Genomic DNA, 22,026 nt, shown 5'->3' on the forward strand with positions numbered 1-22,026 from the left:
ACTGGCAATGCCAGCATTTATTGCCTATCCCTAATCGCCATTGAGAAGCCCATCTTAAAGCGCAGCCACCCTTCTGGTGAAGGTACTCACCCTGTGCTGTTGGGGAGGGAGTTGGAGGATTTAGTCCGAGCAACAATGAAGGAGCGGTGATGCGTTTCCAAGTCAGGATGGTGTACGATGTGGAGGGGAACTTGAAGGAGGTGCTGCTCCCCTGTACCTGCCACCCTGGTCCTTCTTGGTGATAGAGGTCCTGAGCTTGGGAGGTGCTGGCAGAGTAGCTTGGGCGAGCGACTGTGTGCATTTTGTAGATGAGACACACTGCAGCCACTGTGCACCGGTGGAGAGAGAAAATGTTTAGGGTGGTAGAGAGAGAGTGCAAAGCAAGTGGCTGATTTGAATGGGAGGTGTTGAGAGCTGCACTCACCCAGGCGAGGGAAGAGTGTTCCCATCACACTCCTGACTTGTGCCTTGCAGACTGTTGAAAGCCTGTGGGGTGTCAAGTGAGCCTCTTGCCACAGCTTGATTTGGAGTCACATATAGACTAGATGATAAAGACAGCAGATCTGAGTGTGTGTGTGTGTGTGTGTGTGTGTGTGTGGTATGTGTGTGTGTCTGAGTGTGTGTGTGTGGTATGTGTGTGTGTGTATGTATGAGTGTATCTGTGTCTGTGTTTCTGTGTGTGGTGTGTGTGCATGTGTGTGTGTCTGAGTGTGTGTGTGTGTGTGTGGGGTGTGTGTATGTGAGTGTGTGTATGTATGAGTTTGTGTCTGTGTTTCTGTGTGTGTGTGTGTGTGTGTATGTATGAGTTTGTCTGTGTCTGTGTTTCTGTGTGTGTGTGTGTGTGTGTGTGTGTGTGTCTGAGTGTGTGTGTGTGTGGGGTGTGTGTATGTGAGTGTGTGTATGTATGAGTTTGTCTGTGTCTGTGTTTCTGTGTTTGTGTGTGTGTGTGTGTGTGTGGTTTGGAAAGAGCCATTTATTCCTATTTACCCCTGCGGCTGTGAAAGGGGGGCTCACTCACATCTGATCTTATTTTTGTTCTCCCGGAGTAGGGCCCGATCTGGAGGGTTCAGTGGACACACAGTCTTCTGCAAACTCGCTTGAGACAGTTAACTTTTCCCCTGGATGTAAGGATGAGACTTTGATGGGAGCTCGGGGAGAGATCCGAATGCCTGGTTACACTAACCAGCGGAGGTAGGACCCAACATGGGACCTTTAACCCGATCTTTAACGGGGACACTTCTGCAGCAAAGGGCAAATTCAGAGATGGAGGGGGTCAGCATTGAGCAGTTATACCACTGAGCCCACTCCCTGTTCACAACATCACATCCCGCTGTGTCCCAGTCCAAATACTGACACACTCCGTGTCCCAGTCCAAGTACTGACACACTCCCAGTGTCCTGTCCCTACACTGACACACTCCCAATGTCCCAGTTCTGACACTTACGCACACTTGGCTATGCAGGTGAAATACTGACAATGTCACAAAACAAAATGGAATGTGTTCTGGACAATGTTCTCGGTGATTGCGGGGATTATTGGAGGATCCTGTGGTGACATCCCTGGCAACAGCATCTCCTTCCTGCCCCAAACCGCTCCCCCCCCCAGCTATTTCTCTAGGGTAACAGGGGTGGGAGGAGTTTTGACTGAGTGGTCGAAGTCCCCCTTTGGTTTAGAGATGGTAAATCAAGGAACACTGTTCCAAGGCACAGCTGGTTCAAGGATGAAGGAGCACAGATAAACAGTCCAAGCAGCAGATGTAGGGAGATGTGCAGAGTGACATTTACCCAGGGAGTAGCAACTCACTGCCTGTGGTGGTGTGCAAGCAGAATCAATTGGGGCGCTCAAAAGGAAGCTGTTCTAACACGAGAGGTTGGACAGTCTGGGTCTGCATTCCTTCTAAACTCTAGTTTAGAAGAATGAAAGGTGATCTTGTTTAAACATGTAAGATCCTAAGAGGGCTTCACGGGGTAGATATTGAGATGTTCTCACTAGCGGGAGAGTACCAAACAAGGGGATACGGCTACAGAATCAGGAGCTGGTCATTTAAAACTGAGGTGTGGAAATGTCTTCTCTAAGAGGGGGGTGAATCTCTGGAATTCTCCGCCCTGAGGGCGGAGGAGGCCGGATCATTGGACATATGGTGGAGGTAGATAAATACTTGACAGATCGAGCAATTGAGGGTTATGGGGGACTGGCACAGAAGAGGAGTTGATGCCAGTGTAGACCAGCCAAAGGTGGGGCAGGCTTGAGGTGCCGAGTGGCCTACTTCTGACCCAAAACGTTGACCGCCTGCTTTTCTCCACGGATGCTGCCTGGCCTGCTGAGTTCCTCCAGCGTCATCGTGGTTTTCATCTCGATTCCAGCCTCTGCAGCCCTCTGTTTCTCTACTCCTGCTCCTATTTTCTTGTGTTCCTTTATTCCAGTTGCTTGTGGAGGATTGTCGCACCAAGCCACGGAGCTATTAAACTGGATGTCAAAGCCTTTAATGGGAGTGTGGAGGGTGGGGACTGCATGGTTTCTCTTTCCATCTTCGATGGACCAGCTGTTGACAAACACTTGAAGGGTAAGTCCTGATTGAGAAGTGGCCTCCACCTTTGGCCCCTCTTCCAACCTGTCCACGTAGGGTAAAAGTCATCAAGGCTAACAGAGCAATTCGACCCTGAACTCTCTCAAAGGTTTATTGAGACTGAACAAAGGCCACAAGTAAAATGAAGAAAAATGGCCATGATCCCAGTCTCCCAGATCTCATTGTCACAGATCTCATTTCTTCAGAATGTCTTCCCTCCGCAGCCTCCAACCTGGTCGTGACCTTACCCTGCACAGCTCGCTTCTGCCTCCTCCCCAAGATCCATAAACGGGACGGTCCCAGTAGATGTATTGTTTCAGCCTGCTCTTTCCCTACCGAACTTACTTCTTCCTTATCATGACTTGATCCTGGTCCCCCTGGTCCAGTCCCTTCCTGCTTACACCAGTGACACTTCTGATACCCCAGTTCCAACTGGAATCTCTTCACCAAGGATGTTCAGTCCCCTTACACCTTTGTCCCACATCAGGAAGATCTGAGGGCCCTCCGTTTCTTCCCTGAACGGAGGCCCAGCCAGTTCTGTTCCACCAACACACTCATCCCACTGGTGGGACTTGTCCTTACGTTCAACAACTTCTCCTACGATTCCACTCACCTATTCCAGGTTAAAGGTGCAGCTAGGAGAACTCACATGGGCCCCAGTTATGCCTGCCTTTTTGTTGGACAGTCCTTGAGCCATGCTAATTTGGGACCACTCCCCCAACTCTTTCCCCGATACTTCGATGACTGCATTGGTGCTGCATCCTGCATCCACGCAGAACTCAACTTCATCACTTCTGCTGGCAATTCCCACCCTGCTCTCACATCCATGTGCTCCATCTCTGACTACCCTTCCCTTTCTGGATCTCTCTGTCTCCATCGCAGGGGATAGATTAGCGACGAACTTCTTTTACAAGCCCACGGACTCACAGCTACCTTGACTGGTAGTGTAGCGGTTAGCATAACGCTATTACAGCGCCAGCAACCCGGGTTCAATTCCGGTCGCCGTCTGTAAGGAGTTTGAACGTTCTCCCCGTGACTGCGTGGGTTTCCTCCGGGTGCTCCGGTTTCCTCTCACATTCCAAAGACGTACGGGTTAGGAAGTTGTGGGCGTGCTATGTTGGCGCCGGAAACGTGGCGACACTTGCGGGCTGCCCCCAGAACACTCTACGCGAAAGATGCATTTCACTGTGTGTTTCGATGTACATGTGACTAATAAAGATATCTTATCTTATCTATATATCTTCTCACCCTGTCTCCTGTAAGGAAGCTGTTCCTTTTCAAGGTAAGATATCTTTATTAGTCACATGTACATCGAAGCACACGGTGAAATGCATCTTTCGCGTAGATTGTTCTGGGGGCAGCCCGCAAGTGTCGCCACGCTTCCGGCGCCAACATAGCACGCCCACAACTTCCTAACCAGTACGTCTTTGGAATATGGGAGGAAACCGGAGCACCCCGAGGAAACCCACGCAGTCACGAGGAGAACATACAAACAGACAGTGGCCGGAAATGAACAGGGGTCACTGGTGCTGTAAGCTTTTCATTGCACCTGTGCATGTTTGTACCTGTGCATGTGACAATAAGCTCGACTTTGTAAACTTGACTTATCCATGTACTTGTCCAAATGTCTCTTAAACACTGTAACAGTACCCACCTCTACCACTTCCTCTGGCAGCTCGTTCCACATACCCACCATCCTCTGTGTGAAACACTTGCCCCTCAGGTCCCCTTTAAATCTCCCCCCCCCCCTTACCTTAAACTTATGCCCTCCAGTTTTAGACCCCCCTACCCTGGGAAAAAGACTGTGATCATCTACTCTGAGTCTCAAAGGGAAGAGGGATGGCACTTGGAATGAAAGACTGGAAAAGCTTGGGAGTTATTTACCTCTGAGCCGGAAAGGCTTTAACTGAGGTATTCAAAATCAATAAAGGGCAAGACTCCTTGGGTGAGCAGCCAAAGGACACAGAGGGAAGATAGTAACTAGAGGAGAGAGAGGAGAATTGTTTTCAAAGTTAGTCGAGTTTATTGTCATGTGCACAAATGCATGTCTGTACAGGTGCAATATCACAAGCACAGAGCATCAGATAAGCAAAACATTAATTATACACAATTTTTAGAAGAAAGAACACAATTAGAACAAAAAAAAAGCAAAGTCCATTTTAATGCATATTGGTTATAGTGTTGCTAAACTCCAGTGATTAGGGTTGTGCTGGTTGGTTCAAGAACCGAATGGTTGAAGGGATCTAGCTGTTCCTGAACCTGGTGGTGTGGGACTTCAGGCTTCTGTACCTCCTGCCCGATGGGAGCTGTGAGAAGATGGCACGGCCCGGATGGTGGGGATCTTTGATGATGGATGTTGCCTTCTTGAGGCAGCTCCTCCTGTAGATAGCACCGATGGTGGGGAGGGATGTGCCCGTGATGTATTGGGCAGAGTCCACTACTCTCTGCAGCTTCTTACGTTCCTGTGCATTCGTATTGCCGTCCCAGACCGTGATATAACCACATTTGTGTCATGGATTGTGATCTGGAACCTCAGGTTATAGGAAAAGAGCAAGGCAGTGGGGTTTGTAGGAGTGCCCTGATACATTGGAATGTTCAGTCTCCATCTCTGCTGTATAGTTTTACATTTCTATAAAATCAAATGCCTTGTCTTTGTTTCTTCCAGTGAAGTTGTGTGGGGGCCGATTACCTGCCCCCATCTGGTCCAGTGGCCCAGCACTAACTGTGGAACTCACTGTCGGATCGAACGGCTCTTCAGGTGGTGTGTGGTTGGCTTACACTACTTACCACTCAAAGAACAGTCGGCGACCTGTCGCGTGAGGGACATGCTGCCAAAGAGAATGGAGTGCCTGTAATTCACAGCTCAGACAGGACGTTTGGCCCTTCTACTCCAGGCTACATACAAGGCTTTTCCATCTCTGTCCGGCTCCCTTAACCACATCTTTTCTTCCTCCTGTGTGTACCCATCTTTCCTCTGTTGCTCACCTTGACCTTTCCCTGCCTTCTCACCACTTTTGGTGCCCCTATCTGAAATTGAACCATCTACCTTTGTCTCAGGGTGGAGTTAGCAGTTTGTAGATTGAGGTAACCTGCCCAAACTATCCAACAGCACCTCACAAACCCACCAACTCCACCACCAAGAAGGACAAGGGGCAGCAGGTACAGAGGAACACCACCACCACCTACAGGTGCCCCTCCAAGTCACACACCATCCTGACTTGGAAATGTAACGCCATTCCTTCGTCGTCACTGGATCTAAATCCTGGAACTCTCTGCCCAAAACCTATGGGAGCACCTTCACCAGAAGGACTGCAACGGTTCAAGAAGGCATCTCCTCGAGGACTAATGGCGATGGGCAATAAATGCTGGCCTTGCCAACGATCCCAAAGAATGTATGAATAAAAGCTGTTCTCCCCTTCTGTTGTGTGTCTTCTTCCATCTATTCCTCTGTATGAACGGGGACCTGTAAATAAATCATGCTTTTGAGAGGTATAATGTATAAAAATAAGGAAGTGTTGATGAGGTTCTATGGGGCACTGGTGAAGCCTCATTTGGAATACTGTGTGCAGTTTTGGGCCCCTTATCTTAGGAAGGATGTACTGATGTTGGAGAGGGTTCAGAAAAGATTTACAAGGATGACTCCCGGAATGAAAGGGCTGACATACGAGGAGCGTATGTCGGCTCTTGGACTGTACTCATTGTAGTACAGAAGAATGAGAGGGGACCTCATAGAAACATTTCAAATGTTGAAAGGACTGGAAAGAGTAGATGTGGCTAAGTTGTTTCCCTTGGTGGGTGAGTCCAGGACTAGAAGGCACAGTCTTAGAATTAGAGGGTACTCATTTAAAACAGAAATGAGGAGAAATTTCTTTAGCCAGAGGGTCGTGGATTTATGGAATTCGTTGCCACGTACAGCTGTGGAGGCCCGATCATTGGGGGTGTTTAAGGAGGAGATTGATAGGTATATAATTAGTCAAGGTATCAAGGGATATGGGGATAAGGCCAGAAATTGAGGCTAGATAGGAATAGTTTTAGTTTAGCTCATGGAGCAGACTCGATGGGCCAAATGGCCTACTTCTGCTCCTTTGTCTTGTGATCTTCTGATCTTGTAACAGTCATACAACATTGTAGAATAATGCACGTTATAACCAATAGAATCTTTACACTTAAACCTGTGCAGAATCACACTTTCCTGGCACTGAGTGGCTGATTTAATTGTGAACATCTATTAAACAAAATGTCTTGGATATCAATGTGATATTAATTTGCTGGGAATTGATGCTTTAGTGTTTCAGCTGGTATTCCGTGCAAGCATTGAACATTGACATTTTAAGCTATAGTTATACACCCAAACTTAAATCAAATCGAGCTCCAGGCACAGTAATGATTTTATAGTTTCATTCTGGTATTGCGTATATTGCCTTTATTTTTATTTAATTGTCGCAGATATGTAATAGATAGAAAACATTTCTCTTTGGCTCTCCAGTGGTATTTCTTTATTGTTTTGTCTACTTTATTTTCTTAATCTAGAACATGCCCAGAGAAAATTTTTAAATCTAGAACATGCCCAGAGAACATTTTTAAAAAATATTGGTCATGAAGATGTCTCAAGAGTCGGTAAAATCAATACCGTTTTCTGCACTCGGTTTTAGAGTCATGGAGTCATACAGCAGGGAAGCAGGCCATTTGGCCCACCCTGTCCATACTGACCAGTGGGCACCCATTGTATTAACTCCATCTTCCAGCACTTGGCCCGTAGCCTTCTATGCCTGGGCGATTCAAGTGCTCGTCCAGAGACTTCTTAAGTGCTGTCCGCGTCTCTGCTTCCACCAGTCTCTCAGGCAGTGTGTTCCAGGTACTCACCACTCTCTGGGTGAGAAAGGTCCCGCTCAGATCCCCTCTGAATCTCTTCCCCCTTACCCTCAATCCACTAGGTTTATCTACCTACTATGGGGAATCATTTCCAACCTATACCCCTCATAATTTTATATACCTCAGTCATGTCCCTCTTCACAGCCTCCACTTCAGAGAGAACACACCCAGCCTCTCCGGTCTCTCCTCATAACTGAACATCTCCGTCCCAGGCAACATCCTGATGAATCTCCTCTGCACCCTGTCCTGCACTATCACCATAGTGTGGAGACTAGAACTGTTCACAGTACTCCAGATGAGGTCTGACCAATATTTTACAAAGTTGGAACTTAACCTCTCTGCTCTTGTAGTCAGTGCCCTGACTAACGAAGGCCAGCATCCCTTGTGCCTTCTTGACCATGTTATCTACCTGCTCTGCCACCTTCAAGGAGCTTCGGACCTGCACACCCAGGTCCCTCTGTTCCTCAATGGTCTCAAGGACCTTAACATTCTTGGTGTATGTCCTAACTTCATTGGTACTCCTGAAATGCACTATCTCACATTTATCTGAATTAAACTCTATTTGCCACACCTCAGCCCATTTCACTAACACATTGATAACACTGTGTCGTCTAGACAACCGTCCACACTATCAACGATGGGTACATGTGTAATAAAGCCGCAGCCGGCCTCCGGTTTCTTTCTGCTGAAGTACATCTGTGGTAGATGTCAGCTATAGCTCTGTGTCAATGGGTTATGGGTTCAACTTCCACCCCAGAGAATTAAATTAAATTGGTTTGTTATTGTCATATATACCGAGGTATAGCTTTTACAGACTCTAGTGACACTACTGACTCTTGAGTTACCTCATGGCCTGTAACCTTCTGAAGGTCAGTAACCTTCTACTCCTTTGTGATTCAAGTGCTCCTCTAGGAACTTGACGAGAGCCATTGAATCATAGAATGATGGACAGAAGGAGCCTACTTGGCCCATCAATCCTCAGCCAGCTGTTTGAAAAGACTATCCCATTTACCATAAGAATTGAGGTATAAAATGCTGCAGTGCAGAGTCACAGAGAAATACAGCATGAATACAGGCCCTTCGGCCCAACCAGTCCATGCTGACCATGATGCCCACCCAGCTAGTCCCAATTTCCTGCATTCAGCTCATATCCCTCCAAACCCCGCCCCTCCATGTACCTATCCAAGTGTTTCTTAAATGATACTGTTGTACCTGCCTCACCCACTTCCTCTGGCAGCTCTTTCCATACACTCACCACCCTCTGCGTGAAAAAGTTGCCCCTCAGGTCCCTTTTAAATCTTTCTCCTCTCACCCTAAACCTATGCCCCCTAGTTTTGGACTCCCCTACCCTGGGGAAAAGACTGTCACCGTCCACCTTATCGATGCCTCTCATAATATTAAACACTTCTATAAGGTCACCCCACATTCTCCTACGTTCCAAGGAATAAAGACCTTGACTAGCCTTATAAATGTATAAGTTATTATTGGAACCTCTATTTCAGGAAGCTCTTTTTTTGGATCCACAATGCATTTAGCTTTTCCTTGTAAGCTATAGATCAATAATGGAAAAAAAATCAATTCAACTTTTGGAACCTGTTTATTCCATTAAATACACACAGTTTCATTTTACAATTTCATTGCTTTATCTTTAAAGTATGTGAAAAATGAAAATGCATCAACAAGTGTTTTGAATAATAAACATTAAATTCTACCAAACCTAATTTTATCGGACAAACATGCCAGTGTAACTCTCACCCCTCCCCCAAATGCCACCCCTTTTATCTATGTGAAAAAGAGCCAGAAGATAAACTCATACACCAAATTTTACATCAGTTCCATTTCCCTTTAATCAATTCATATGGCATTTTTTATATCTCCAATTGCTTATTCAATTGCCTTTTGAGAGTAACTTTTGAATCAGTTTCCACTGCCCTGTCAGATAGTAGCAATGAGGGGGCTTTGAGGTAAGGGGAAGCGGGACTGATAATCCCTTCTAAATCTCCCGACGTTGTTTGATGACAGGAGACACAAGAGACTGCAGACGCTGGACTCTGGAGCAACACACAATCTGCTGGAGGAACTCAGCGGGTCGAGCAGCATCTGTGGGAGGAAAGGAACTGGTAAATTGCTTTGTTATTGTCACATGTACTGAGGTACAGTGAAAAACCTTGTTTTGCATGCCATCCATGCAGATCATTTCATTACAACAGTGCATCGAGGTAGTACAAGGGAGAAGCAATGACAGAATGCAGAATAAAGTGTTACAGATACAGAAGAAAGTGCAGTGCAGGCAGACAATAAGGTGCAAGGTCACGATGAGGTAAATTGCGAAGTCAAGAGTCCATTTTATTGGACTAGGGAACCACTTAATAGTCTTATAACAGTGACTGGTCTCCTAGTACAATAAGATAGACTCTTGACCTCACAATCTACCTCGTTATGGCCTTGCACCTTATTGTCTGCCTGCACTGCACTTTCTCTGTAACTGTAACACTTTATTCTGCATTCTGTTATTGTTTTCCCTTGTACTACCTCAATTGTCAATGTTTCGGATTGAAACTCTGCATTAGGACTCCTGTTTTTCTTATACCCTTTGGTCACACAAGCAAAATTGGCCCTGATGCAGGGTTTTGACCTGAAATGTCGACAATTCCTTTCCTCCCACAGATGCTGCTGGACCCGCTGAGTTCCTCCAGCAGATTGTTTGTTTGATGTCTGATCTACTTCTGAAAAAGTAAAGCAGGTCATTAGTGATGTGTCTTCGTTAGTGGAGGGAAGGTTGAGAGGAAATGTGATAAAGGTGTTCAACATCATGGATTGAGAAATCACAAAGAAACCATCTGCAGTTTGGAAGAAACTATCTGGGTTGGAAGTTTGAAAGGTCACAGATTTGAAGTAATTCACTAAAGGGCTGGAAGGAACCTGAGGAAAATATTTTTCTGCTATTGTGTTTAAGATTTGGAATGAGTTGCCTATAGGATGTGTTGGATTCATCGGGTTATAGTGTCATACAGCACAGAAACAGGCTCTCTGGCCCACCACGTCTATGTCAACCTCTTTATCCATTTACACTGATCCCATGTGCCCGCATTAGGACCGTATCCTGCTCCGCTTTCTTACTCAACATGAGCCATCAAAAGAAAATTGTATGACCAATAATCTCGAGAATATAGGGAAAGAGAGGGGGTGCAGATTAACTGAGTGGACTCTTGAGAGAATCAGTACGATCAGTTTCAGGATAAAATGTCGGCACAACATTGTGGGCCAAAGGGCCTGTACTGTGCTGTAGTGTTCTACGTTGTATGTTCTACGTTCCAATGGGCAACGTGACGTCCTTCTGTGTTGAACTGCTTTGCGATTCCGTGGTTAATAATCTTGATGAGACAGAAGAAGAAAATTGCTCCTTAGACTGAAATCAATCATTTGGAGGAGGATTGGTAGAAGGGATGGGAAGAAAAGTTTGAAGAAAAGTTCATTCAAGCGATGGGAGGTGCCAGGTTTGGGAAGCAACATGTCTTCAAGTATCGTGGCTTGCCACCTCAGAAGGCTGAACACACCAAAGGTTTCAGGCCATCTACACTGCGTTGGAGCTTTGTCTCAGGTGAAGGTCACTGAGTGAACTTGACACAGATTGGCTTTAAGTCCTCCGGCAGACCATCTTTCTGAAGGATTAGCTCCAACATTCTCCCCGGAGTGACGACAGTCTTGGCCTTCTCGATGATTTCCAGCAGGAAAGTGTTGTCAAGCTCGTGGCCATTTCCCAAGCGCACATGGAAGTCATTGCTGAGGACTCCACAGATTGATTTTGGGTCTCCCTTGTGCCCAAAGAAGAGGAAGAGTCCATAGCAATCTCTGCCGATGGAGGAGCAGAAATCAGCAATCTTCTCATGGTTGGTTTTATTGATCGACTCTGCCTTTGCCATTTTCATGGATTCAGAGATCTTAAACTTCTTCTCCTCCACCTCTTCCTTCTTGTCCATGTGAATAACCTGCACCGCAACCTGCAGCTTGGGGTTTTTCGAGGGTAAGTCGTACACAGCCCACACCCAGTCAATGCCCAGCAAGATGGCTTGCTCTTCAGTCATCCTCGTACAACTGATCGATTCGGTGAGCTTACACTGTATACTCCGGTTAATGTAGGTCATTAGGAAGATATCAGTCAGCATGGAATTACTTAACTTAATTTTGCCCTCAGGGTCCTGGAACCCAAAGTACTCTTTGACTCTCTGTGACGCAAAAATGATGCACTGGTTGAACTGTTGAACAATGTAAAACTTCTCTGGTATTTTTAGGAAATCCTTTATGATATTAGAGGTCATATTTGGCAGTGACTTAATCTCTTTGCACCAATTTGCTGTAAAATACAAACTTGAGTTAAATACATTCACCAAAGTGCAATGTTAGAATGTCATCTCATAAAGATGGGCACTGAACGCTGAGAGGGGTGCTGACTTCAGGAACGATAGATTGGTCTTGGAATGAGAACAGTGAAGAGTTATCGGAATGATATCTGGATTTCAGAGGTTAAATTATGATGAAAGAATGTGGTAACTTGGGATGCATTTCATGGAATACAGTCATGGAGTAATACAGCACAGAAACAGGCCCTTCTGCCCAATTCATTCATGCTGACCATGGTGGCCACCAAGCTCGTCCCATTTGTTTGCATTTGGCCCATCTCCCTCTGAATCTTTCCTATCCATATGTATACTTATCCAAATGTCTTTCGAATGTCGTTATTGTACCTGCTTCGGCCACTTTCTCTGGCAGCTCGTTCCATACACTCACCACTCGCTGGGTGAAGAAGTTGCCCCTCGTCCTTTTTAAATTTTTCATCTCTCACCTTCAACTTATGCCCTCTAGTTTTTAGTTCCTCTTCCCTGGGAAGAAGTCTGTGTGCGTTCACTCCATCTATGCCCCTCGTGGATTTATAAACCTCTGTAATGTCACCTCTTAATCTCCTATGTTCCAAGGAATAAAGTCTGCCTAAACTCTCTCTCTATAATTCAGGCCCTTGAGTCTTGGTAACGTTCTGTAAATCTTCTCTGCACTCTTTCCAGTTTAATGATGTCTTTTCTATAACAGGGCGACCAAAACTGAACCCAAGTATCCAAGTGTGATCTCACCAATGCCTTGTACAACTGCAACATAACGTCCCAACTCCTATCCTCAGTGCCCTGACTGATGAAGACCAGAGTGCCAAACACCTCCTCCACCACCCTGTCTACCTCTGATGCTGCTTTCAGGGAACCATGCACTTGTACTCCTAGGTTGCTCTGTTCTACAACACTCCCCAGGGCCCGACCGCTCACTGTATAAGTCCTCCCCTGGTTTGACTTCCCAAAATGCAACACTTTGCACTTATCTGAATTGAAGGCCACTTGCTAATCTTCAGCCCACTTACCCAGCTGATCAAGATCCTCTTGTTATTTCCGAGAAGTTAAAAGATATTTGATTGGAATTTGAAAGAAATGGAGGGGAAGTGGTAGGTTTGATAAAGAGAAGCTATTTCTGAGGGTCAGGGTGTCTTGGTTTCGGGAACAGAGTCTAAAAATGCAAACCAAGGTTTCAGAGGTGAAGTTAGGGAGGACCTCTGCAGTCAGATGATGGAAGATAATTGAAAATCTCTTCTCCAAACTGTAACCAATGTTGGGTTAATTTTGAATCTGAGATCGATACACATTTGGTAACCAAAGGGAAGTTTATGGAGCATGGTCACAGATCGGCATTCAGTGCTGAATGGTATCCTACTGTTCCGATGTGTCTGTTCCCATAGTATGGGAGTCATCCGCTAGATAAAGCCTCTGTTTCTTCCACAGTGGACGCAGTGTACACCACGTACAAGGTGATCTGTTGGGATCTTGCAGAGGCTTCTTCAACAGCAGTTGCCAAGCTCATGGCTTGCTGCCATACCATGAATTTAGCAACTTAGAGTCATAGAGCAATGCAGCACGGATACAGGCCCTTCGGCCCAACCAGTCCATGCCGACCACAGTGCCCACCAAGCTAGTCCCAATTTCCTGCATTCGGCCCATATCCCTCCAAACCCCGCCCCTCCATGTACCTGTCCAAGTTCTTCTTAAATGACACTATTGTACCTGCCTCACCCACTCCCTCTGGCAGCTCGTTCCATGGACTCACCAGTCTCTGCGTGGAATGTTGTCCCTCAGGTCCCTTTTAAATCTTCCCCCCTCTCACCCTAAATCTATGCCCCCTAGTTTTGGACTCCCCTACCCTGGGGAATAGACTGTTACCATCCACCTTATCTATGCCTCTCATAATTTTAAACATTTCTATAAGGTCGCCCCTCATTCTCCTACGTTCCAAGAATAAAGTCCTCGCCTGGCCAACCTCTCCCTATAACTCAGGCCCTCTAGTCCTGGCATCATCGTAAATCTTCCCTGCACTCTTTCCAATTTAACCATGTCTTTCCTATAACAAGGTGGCCAAAACTGTACACAGAACTCCAAGTGCGGCCTCACCAATGACTTATACAACTGCAGCATAGTGTCCCAACTGTACTCAATGCCCTGACTGATGCCTCCAAGTCACACGGCAAACTCTTGGCAGGTTGCCTCCAAGTCATACACCACATTGGAAGGTCTTTAGAGTCCATCTGAGAGGGAAGACAGTGCTTTGGTCCAGTGTTTCATCAAGAATCTGCTTATACGCTCAAAGCTCTAGGGTAGGACAATCTCCTGGTTCAGAGATGTGTGTGCTACCCATTGTGGCAATTGACTCCAGATATCAAGGGAAACTGGGGTTGTGTAGAAGGAGAGGAACTATTTCTGCAAACTGTGGAGTCTTGGGCAAGGGTAGGCTCTAAAAATTTGAGCCAGCCTTTCAGGAGTGACATTTGGAAGCACTGAAATATGCAGAGGGCCCAAGACTCCATAGAGGCATAGGGAGATATAGGACTGAAACAGGCCCTTCAGCCCATCGAGTCTGCACCGACCTTCAACCACCCATTTACTACATTAATCTCATTCTCCCCACATCCTATCAGCTCCCACCAGATTCCACCATTCACCTGCACACTAGGGGTAATTTACAGTGGCAGATTAACCTGTCCACCACACGCCTCTTTGGATGTGGGAGGAAACTGGACCACCCAGTGAAACTCCACACAGACAGCACCTTAGGTCAGGATTGAACCTGGGTCTCTGGTGCTGTGAGGCAGCAGCAAGGACTGAGTTAGGAGAGAGGTTGAGCAGGTTGGGACTTTTTTAATTGGAGCGTAGGAGAATGAGGTCTGATCTTATCGAAGTCGATAAAATTTTGAGTGGCGTGGTTAGGGTGAATGCGCACAGTCTTTTTTCCCAGGGTTGGGGAATCAAGAACTAGAGGGCACAGGTTTAAGGTGAGAGGGGAGAGATTTAATAGGAACCTGAGGGGCAACTCTTTCACCTAGAGGGTGACCAGTATGAACTGCCAGAGAAAGTGGTTGAGGCAGGTACATTAACAACATTTATAAGATACTTGGATAGATTCATGGATAGGAAAGATTTAGAAGGATATGGGCCAAACACGGGCAAGTGGGACCAGCTTGGATGGAGCATCTTGGTCAGCAAGGACCAGATGGGCTGAAGAGCCTGTTTCCATGCTGTATGACTCTGTGACTCTACTCGTTGTACCACTGTGCCACAAATTCAGCAACACTATTGGTTTACAGTGACTGAATAACTTAATTCTGGGATTTTTTATTTATCTTTTGGGGCCCGCAAATCCATCTTTTGCATTATAGTAATAAACCACAAAGGATCATCGATTTCTTACTATGTTTCTATATCGTCTTGGTGACCACACCTGGAGTATTGTGTGTAGTTTTAGTCTCCTGATCCAGAACAGAATACACTTGCCATCGAGGGAGTGCAGTAAAGATTTGTCAGACTGGTTCCAGCAGTGTTGGGCTTGGCACAAGAGAGAAGATTGAACTGGCTACACTAGGTCTCTAGTTTAGGAAAATGAGAGGAGATCTCATTGACACTTGCAAAATTTTCTGCTGGATACCCTCCCACTGCCTTGGGAAAGCAGCCAACATAATCAAGGACCCCTCCCACCCTTCTCTTTTCCATCCCCGCCGTCAGGCAGAAGATACAAAAGCCTGAAAGCGTGTAAGAACATCTTCTATCCCGCTGTTATCAGACTCTTGAACGGACCTCTCATCCACTAAAGATGAATTCTTGATCTCCCAATCTACCTCGTCGTGGCCCTTGCACCTTATTGTCTGCCCGCACTGCACTTTCTCTATAACTGTAACACTATATTCTGCATCCTGTTTTCCTTTTACAACCTTGATGTACTTATATATGGAATGGTCTGTCTGGACGGCACGCAAACAAAAGCTTTTCATTGTGTATCAGTACACGTAACAATAATAAACCAATTACCATTACGAAAGTATTTTTTCTCTGACTGAGGAGTCGAGGACTAGGGTCACAGTCTCAGGATAAGGGGTAGGTCATTCTGGACTGACATAAGGAGATATTTTTTCACACAGAAGGTGGTGAGTCTTTAGAATTCTCTACCACAGAGAGCTGTGAGGGCTCAGTTATTGAGTTAGAACATAGAACGTAGAAAACCTACAGCACAATTCAAGCCCTTCGGCCCACAAAGCTGTGCGGAACATGTCCCTACCTTAGAAATTACTAGGCTTAGCCATAGCCCTCTATTTTTCTAAGCTCCATGTACCTATCCAAAAGTATCTTAAAAGACCCTATCGTATCCGCCTCCACCACCGTTGCCGGCAGCCCATTCCACACCCTCACCACTCTCTGACAAAAAAACTTACCCCTGACATCTCCTCTGTACCTACTCCCCAGCACCTCAAACCTGTGTCCTCTTGTGGCAACCATTTCAGCCCTGGGAAAAAGCCTCTGACTATCCACCCGATCAATGCCTCTCATCGTTTTATACACCTCCATCAGGTCACCCCTCATCCTCCGTCTCTCCAAGGAGAAAAGGCTGAGTTCACTCAACCTGTTTTCATAAGGCATGCTCCCCAATCCAGGCAACATCCTTGTAAATCTCCTCTGCACCCTTTCTATGGCTTCCACATCCTTCCTGTAGTGAGGTGACCAGAACTGAGCACAGTACTCCAAGTGGGGTCTAACCAGGGTCCTATATAGCTGCAACAATACCTCTCAGCTCCTAAATTCAATTATTCAAAATAGAGATCAATAGACCTATGGATATTAAGAGAAGGGAAACGGGGATAGTGTAGGATAATGGTGCTAAGGCAGAAGATCAGCCACATTCTTGATGAATGTATGGCAGCAACATTGAAGCTGTAGTAACCTTTGGTCAGGCCACATCTGGAGTACCGTGTGCACTCCTGGTTGCCGTAATACAGGAAGGATGCGGAGGCTTTGGAGACGCTGCAGAAGAGGTTCACCAGGATGTTGCCGGGATTGGGGTGTGTTAGATAAAACGAAAGGTTGGACAAATTTGGATTGTTTTCTCCGGAGTGTCAGAGGCTGAGAGGAGACCTGATAGAAGTTTTATAAAATATGAGAGGCACAGATAGAGTAAACAGAGTCTTTTTCCCAGGGTCGAAATGTCAAATACCGGAGGCCATGGCTTTAAGGTGTGAGGGGGAAGGTTGAAAGGAGATGTGCGAGGCAGGTTTTATTTACACAGAGAGTGGAATGTTCTATCATAGAATCATAGAACATAGGACAGTACAGCACAATACAGGCCCTTCGGCCCACAATGTCGTGCTGACCTTTAAACCTCGCCTAAGACTATCTAACCCCTTCCTCCCACATATCCCTCTATTTTAAATTCCTCCATATGCTTATCTAGCAACCTCTTGAATTTGACCAATGTAGCTGCCTCTATCACCACCCCAGGCAGCGCATTCCATGCCCCAACCACTCTCTGGGTAAAAAACCTTCCTCTGATATCTCCCTTGAAATTCCCATCCATTACTTTAAAGCCATGCCCTCTTGTATTGAGCATTGGTGCCCTGGGAAAGGGGCGCTGGCTGTCTACTCTATCTATTCCTCTTAATATTTTGTACACCTCTATCATGTCTCCCCTCATCCTCCTTCTCTCCAAAGAGTAAAGCCCGAGCTCCCTTAGTCTCTCCTCATAATGTATACTCTCCAAACCAGGCAGCATCCTGTTAAATCTCCTCTGCACCCCTTCCATATCCTTCCTATAATGAGGCGACCAGAACTGGACACAGTAAGTGTGGTCTAACCAGAGTTTTGTAGAGCTGCATCAACTGATCCAATATCTTTCCAGCACAGTAACAGACACAGAATTCCCAGCCTCTGATCTGCTCTTGTAGCCACACTGTGTATATGGCTACTGCAGTTCAGTTTTTGGCCAGTGGTAACCCCCAGGATTTTGATAGTGGGGTAATTCAGTGATAGTGATGCCACTGAATGTCGGGGAGTGGCAGCTGGATTTTCTTTTGTTGGATATTGTCATTGCCTGGCACTTGTGTGGCGTGAATGTTATTTGCCACCTATCAGCCCAGCCTTGGACATTGTTCTGGTCCTGTTGTATTTGGATGTGGACTGCTTCATTACCAGAACACTCTGAATGCTCTGCGAACATCAGCAAACATCCTTACTTCCGAACTTACAGTGAAGCTACTGAAGGTGACTGGGTAAAGTTACACAACTCAGAAACAGGCTACTGATTTACACCAGTCTTACACTGATCCCATTTTATGCTCCCCACATTCCCAACCGCTCCCCAAAGATTCCGCCACTCACCTACATCGGGGCAATTTACAATGGCCAATTAACTTAACAACCCTTTAGTGAGAGAAAACCGGAGCACTGGGAGGAAACCCACACCGTCACAGAGAGAACATTCAAGCTCCACACGGACAGTACCCGAGGTCAGGTCTCTAGAGCTGTGAGGCAGCTGCTCTGCTGTGTCACTGAGCAGCTCCAAGTTCACAAGGACGTAGGAGCAGGATCCTCAAGCCTGTCCCACCAAGCAATAAGATCACGGCCAGCTGACTTGTTCTATTTTCCTCCTGTTCCCCTAACCCTTGACTCTCATAGAGTCATAGAGTTATACAGCATGGAAACAGGCCCTTCGGTCCAACTCGTCCATGCCGACCACGATGTCAATCTGAGCTAGTCCCGTTTGCCTGCATTTGGCCCCTATCCCTCTAAACCTTTCCTATCCGTACCTGTCTTTTAAATGTTGTCATTGTACCCACCTCTACGGCTTCCTCTGGCAGCTTTTCCGTATACCCACCACCTTCCGTGTGGAATACTTGCCCTTTTAAAATGTTTCCCCTCTCACCTTAAATCTATGCCCTCTAATCTTAGACTCCTGTACCTTGGGAAAAGGACTGTGACCATCCACCTTATCGACCCCCCCCCACCTCATAATTTTGTAAATCTCTATAAGGTTCACCCCTCAGCCTCCTACACTCCAGGAAAAACAGTCCCAGCCTGTCCAACTTCTCCTTGTAACTCAAGCCCTCCAGTCCTGGTAACATCTCCATGAATTTTTCCTGCACCCTTTCCAGCTTAGTGATGTCCTTCCTATAGCTGGGTGACCAGAACTGCGCACAACACTATAAGTGTGGTCTCACCAATGACTTGTACAGTTGTAACATCCAGCTCCTGTACTCGGTGCCTTGACTGATGAAGCCAAGCATGCTAGACTTCTTCACCACCCTGTCTACCTGTTTGGCCATTTTCAGGGAATTATGTACCTGTATCCCTAGGTCTCTCTGTTCTACAACACACCCCAGGGCCCTACCATTCACTGTGTATGTCCTACCCTGGTTCAACTGACTAAAATGCAATGCCTTGCACTTGTCCGAGTTAAATTCCAAATGCTACTCCTTGGTCCACTTCCTTAAAGCTGGAATCTGTCTGTCTTGGCCTTAAGTAAAGGAACACCAGGGTTTTTACTTTCTCAGGAGGTTAAGGAGGTTCGGCTTGTCACCGAACACTCTAACAAACTTCTACAGATGTACTGTTGAAAGTATCCTGACTGGTTGCATCACGGTCTGGGATGGCAATTCGAATGCGCAGGAACGTACGAAACTGCAGAGAGTAGTGGACTCTGCCCAATACATCACGGGCACATCCCTCCCCACCATCGGTAGTATCTACAGGAGGCGCTGCCTCAAGAAGGCAACATCCACCATCAAAGATCCACACCATCCGGGCCGTGCCATCTTCTCGCAGCTCCCATCGGGCTGGAGGTACAGAAGCCTGAAGTCCCACACCACCAGGTTCAGGAACAGCTGCTTCCCTTCAACCATTCGGTTCTTGAACCAACCGGCACCACCCTAATCACTACCTCGGTATAGCAACACTATGACCACTTTGATCACTTTGTACTAAAATGGACTGGGTTTCTTTTGCTCTATTTGTGTTATTTCTTGTAAAAATTCTGTATAATTTATGCTTAATTTATGTTTTTCTTGTGAATGCTTATCTGATGCTCTGTGCCTGTGATGCTGCTGCAAGTAAGTTTTTCATTGCACCTGTGCACACATGGACTTGTGCAGATGACAGTAAACTTGACTTTGACTTTAATGACTTTGCTCCCACAGCACTCTAGGGTGGAATAATCGAAAGACTCACAACCTTCTGAGAGAAGAAATTCCTCCTCATCTCCATCTTAAGTGGATAAGCTTTTATTCCAAAACTACCCCCTGTAGATCAAGATACCCCAACCACAGCAAATATCCTCTCAGCGTCCACTTCTTAATCCTCTTCAGAAATTAACAATAAATTTCTACATTACAGCAATGAATACACATAAATAAAGCTATGTAGTAAACAAGGTTGTGGCAGGCACAAATTCTTTCTGTTCTCTGGAAGAGGCTTAAACTGTTCTGATTCTTTGCAAATTTGAAATGTACCCCAGAACTGGTGAGATTAAACAATTCATTCCAGCTGTATCCATTTTAATTGCCAACCACTTCAATCTCTTCTGGCCTTTTTCAAATTACCAACAGTAGATTCACATTTTAAGTCAACACACTTGAAACAGTTTCTACTTACTAAGCTGTTGAGTAAGCTTCAATGTAGTGGAGGATCGTGTCTCACGTGTGTTCTGGTACAGTCTGCAGTGTAGGAGCTGTGTCCTCTATTTTTGCTTTACACAAATCTTCAACACTTAAACAAATATAACAAAAGTTTGAAAACTGACTGTAACCATGAGTCATTCACTGGTACGAAGTTTACAATTTGCCTTGCAAATACAGGCGTTTTCTGGATACTTGGGTGTATCACAGATGGTTACTGTTCTGCAAACTTATTAAAGAGAGGCTTATCATGAAATGGGACATAATGCAAATGTAGAAAGAATTTCTTGCCCTCAGAAAGCTGCACCCTAAACTCAGGAGAAGGTGAATGAAAATTGCTGTATTGAGTGTCAAGTATTGCAGTCCAACGATATTTAAAGCTCTGTGTTCATTTAATACTGGTGTCAGCTGCGCCCTGCATTAAACCCCTTACCCCTGGTGGTGGTGGCTTCAGATGCCAAAGTCTTAAACATAGAACATAGAACGAGCCAGGGAGGTAGTGGAAGCAGGTCCAATAGTGACGTTTAGGAGGCACTGAGACAGGCACATGAATGGATGGACACAGACCACATGAACAGGCAGGGAATGGAGGGACACAGACCACATGAACAGGCAGGGAATGGATGGACACAGACCACATGAACAGGCAGGGAATGGAGGGACACAGACCACATGCAGACAGATGGAATTAGCTTAAGTTAGTATCATGATCTTTTTTTAATTCCAAAATAAACTTTATTCATCATAAGAAACAAACTATATACAATAAAACAGTGCAAACCTTTACATTTGTGTACGGATCAATCATTAGTGTTACCTTTTTATATAAAAAACGCAGCACCGTTGCCACTCGTGTGGCTCCCTGGGGGCTACCCCAATCCCGTATTGACAACATTTAAGGGGCTATCTCGCCTGACCCCGCCCCTCCCTCTCCAGTGACAGGAGAACCTTAAACTGTAGTCCTTCCCCACCGAGCCCTCGCGTTGGCTGCACCCAGCTTCAGTGTGTCCCTCAGCACGTACTCCTGCAGCCTGGAATGTGCCAGCCAGCAGCATTCCCCTATGGACATCTCGCAGTGCTGGAAGACCAACAAGTTCCGGGCCGACCAAAAGGCGTCTTTCACTGTGTTGATGACCTTCCAGCAGCATGCATGATCGGCATAGGTATCATGGTCCTTAGGGCCTGTTCCTGTGCTGTTCTGTTCTGTGTTCTGTAGTGTAGCAGTTAGCATAACACTATTACAGCGCCAGCAAGCCGGGTTCAAATCCGACCACTGTCTGTAAGGACTTTGTACCTTCTCCCCGTGACTACGTGGGTTTCCTCCGGGTGCTCCGGTTTCCTCCCACTTTCCAAAGATGTACGGGTTAGGAAGTTGTGGACATGCTGTGTTGGCGCCGGAAGCATGGCAACACTTGCGGGCTGCCCCCAGAACACTCTACGCAAAAGATGCATTTCACTGTGTGTTTTGATGTACATGTGTTGAATAAAGATATCTTATCTATGTTCTATGTATACCACTTGTTAGAGACTTCCAATTAGAAAATTATCCAGCCTACACTATCCATCTATC

The 22,026-nt window shown here is 46.1% G+C and overlaps 2 protein-coding genes across 3 annotated transcripts in view; one reads left to right on the plus strand and one right to left on the minus strand.

The window, feature by feature from the left end:
• Positions 1-5,985, plus strand: part of LOC127577916 (ovochymase-2-like) — a 39,898-nt gene extending 33,913 nt beyond the window's left edge. For both annotated transcript variants that reach the window (XM_052029592.1, XM_052029593.1), the window contains exons 9-11: positions 1,050-1,191; positions 2,424-2,563; positions 5,232-5,985. In XM_052029592.1, the coding sequence (XP_051885552.1) occupies positions 1,050-1,191; positions 2,424-2,563; positions 5,232-5,386 (437 nt within the window). In that variant the 3' untranslated portion in view covers positions 5,387-5,985. The remainder of the gene's footprint in view (positions 1-1,049; positions 1,192-2,423; positions 2,564-5,231) is intronic.
• Positions 5,986-11,046: 5,061 nt separating this feature from the next.
• On the minus strand, positions 11,047-11,757 carry rep15 (RAB15 effector protein). The gene has a single exon (XM_052029662.1). It carries the CDS (start codon positions 11,755-11,757, stop codon positions 11,047-11,049), a length of 711 nt encoding a protein of 236 aa, XP_051885622.1.
• Positions 11,758-22,026: the final 10,269 nt, after the last annotated feature.

The sequence above is a fragment of the Pristis pectinata genome, chromosome 14 (genome assembly GCF_009764475.1).
Source record: "Pristis pectinata isolate sPriPec2 chromosome 14, sPriPec2.1.pri, whole genome shotgun sequence".
In the NCBI taxonomy this organism is placed as follows: domain Eukaryota; kingdom Metazoa; phylum Chordata; class Chondrichthyes; order Rhinopristiformes; family Pristidae; genus Pristis; species Pristis pectinata.

Bases quoted from the DNA above. Each gene is read 5' to 3' on its own strand.
- rep15 (XM_052029662.1), bottom strand. From the start codon at position 11,757: ATGACCTCTAATATCATAAAGGATTTCCTAAAAATACCAGAGAAGTTT.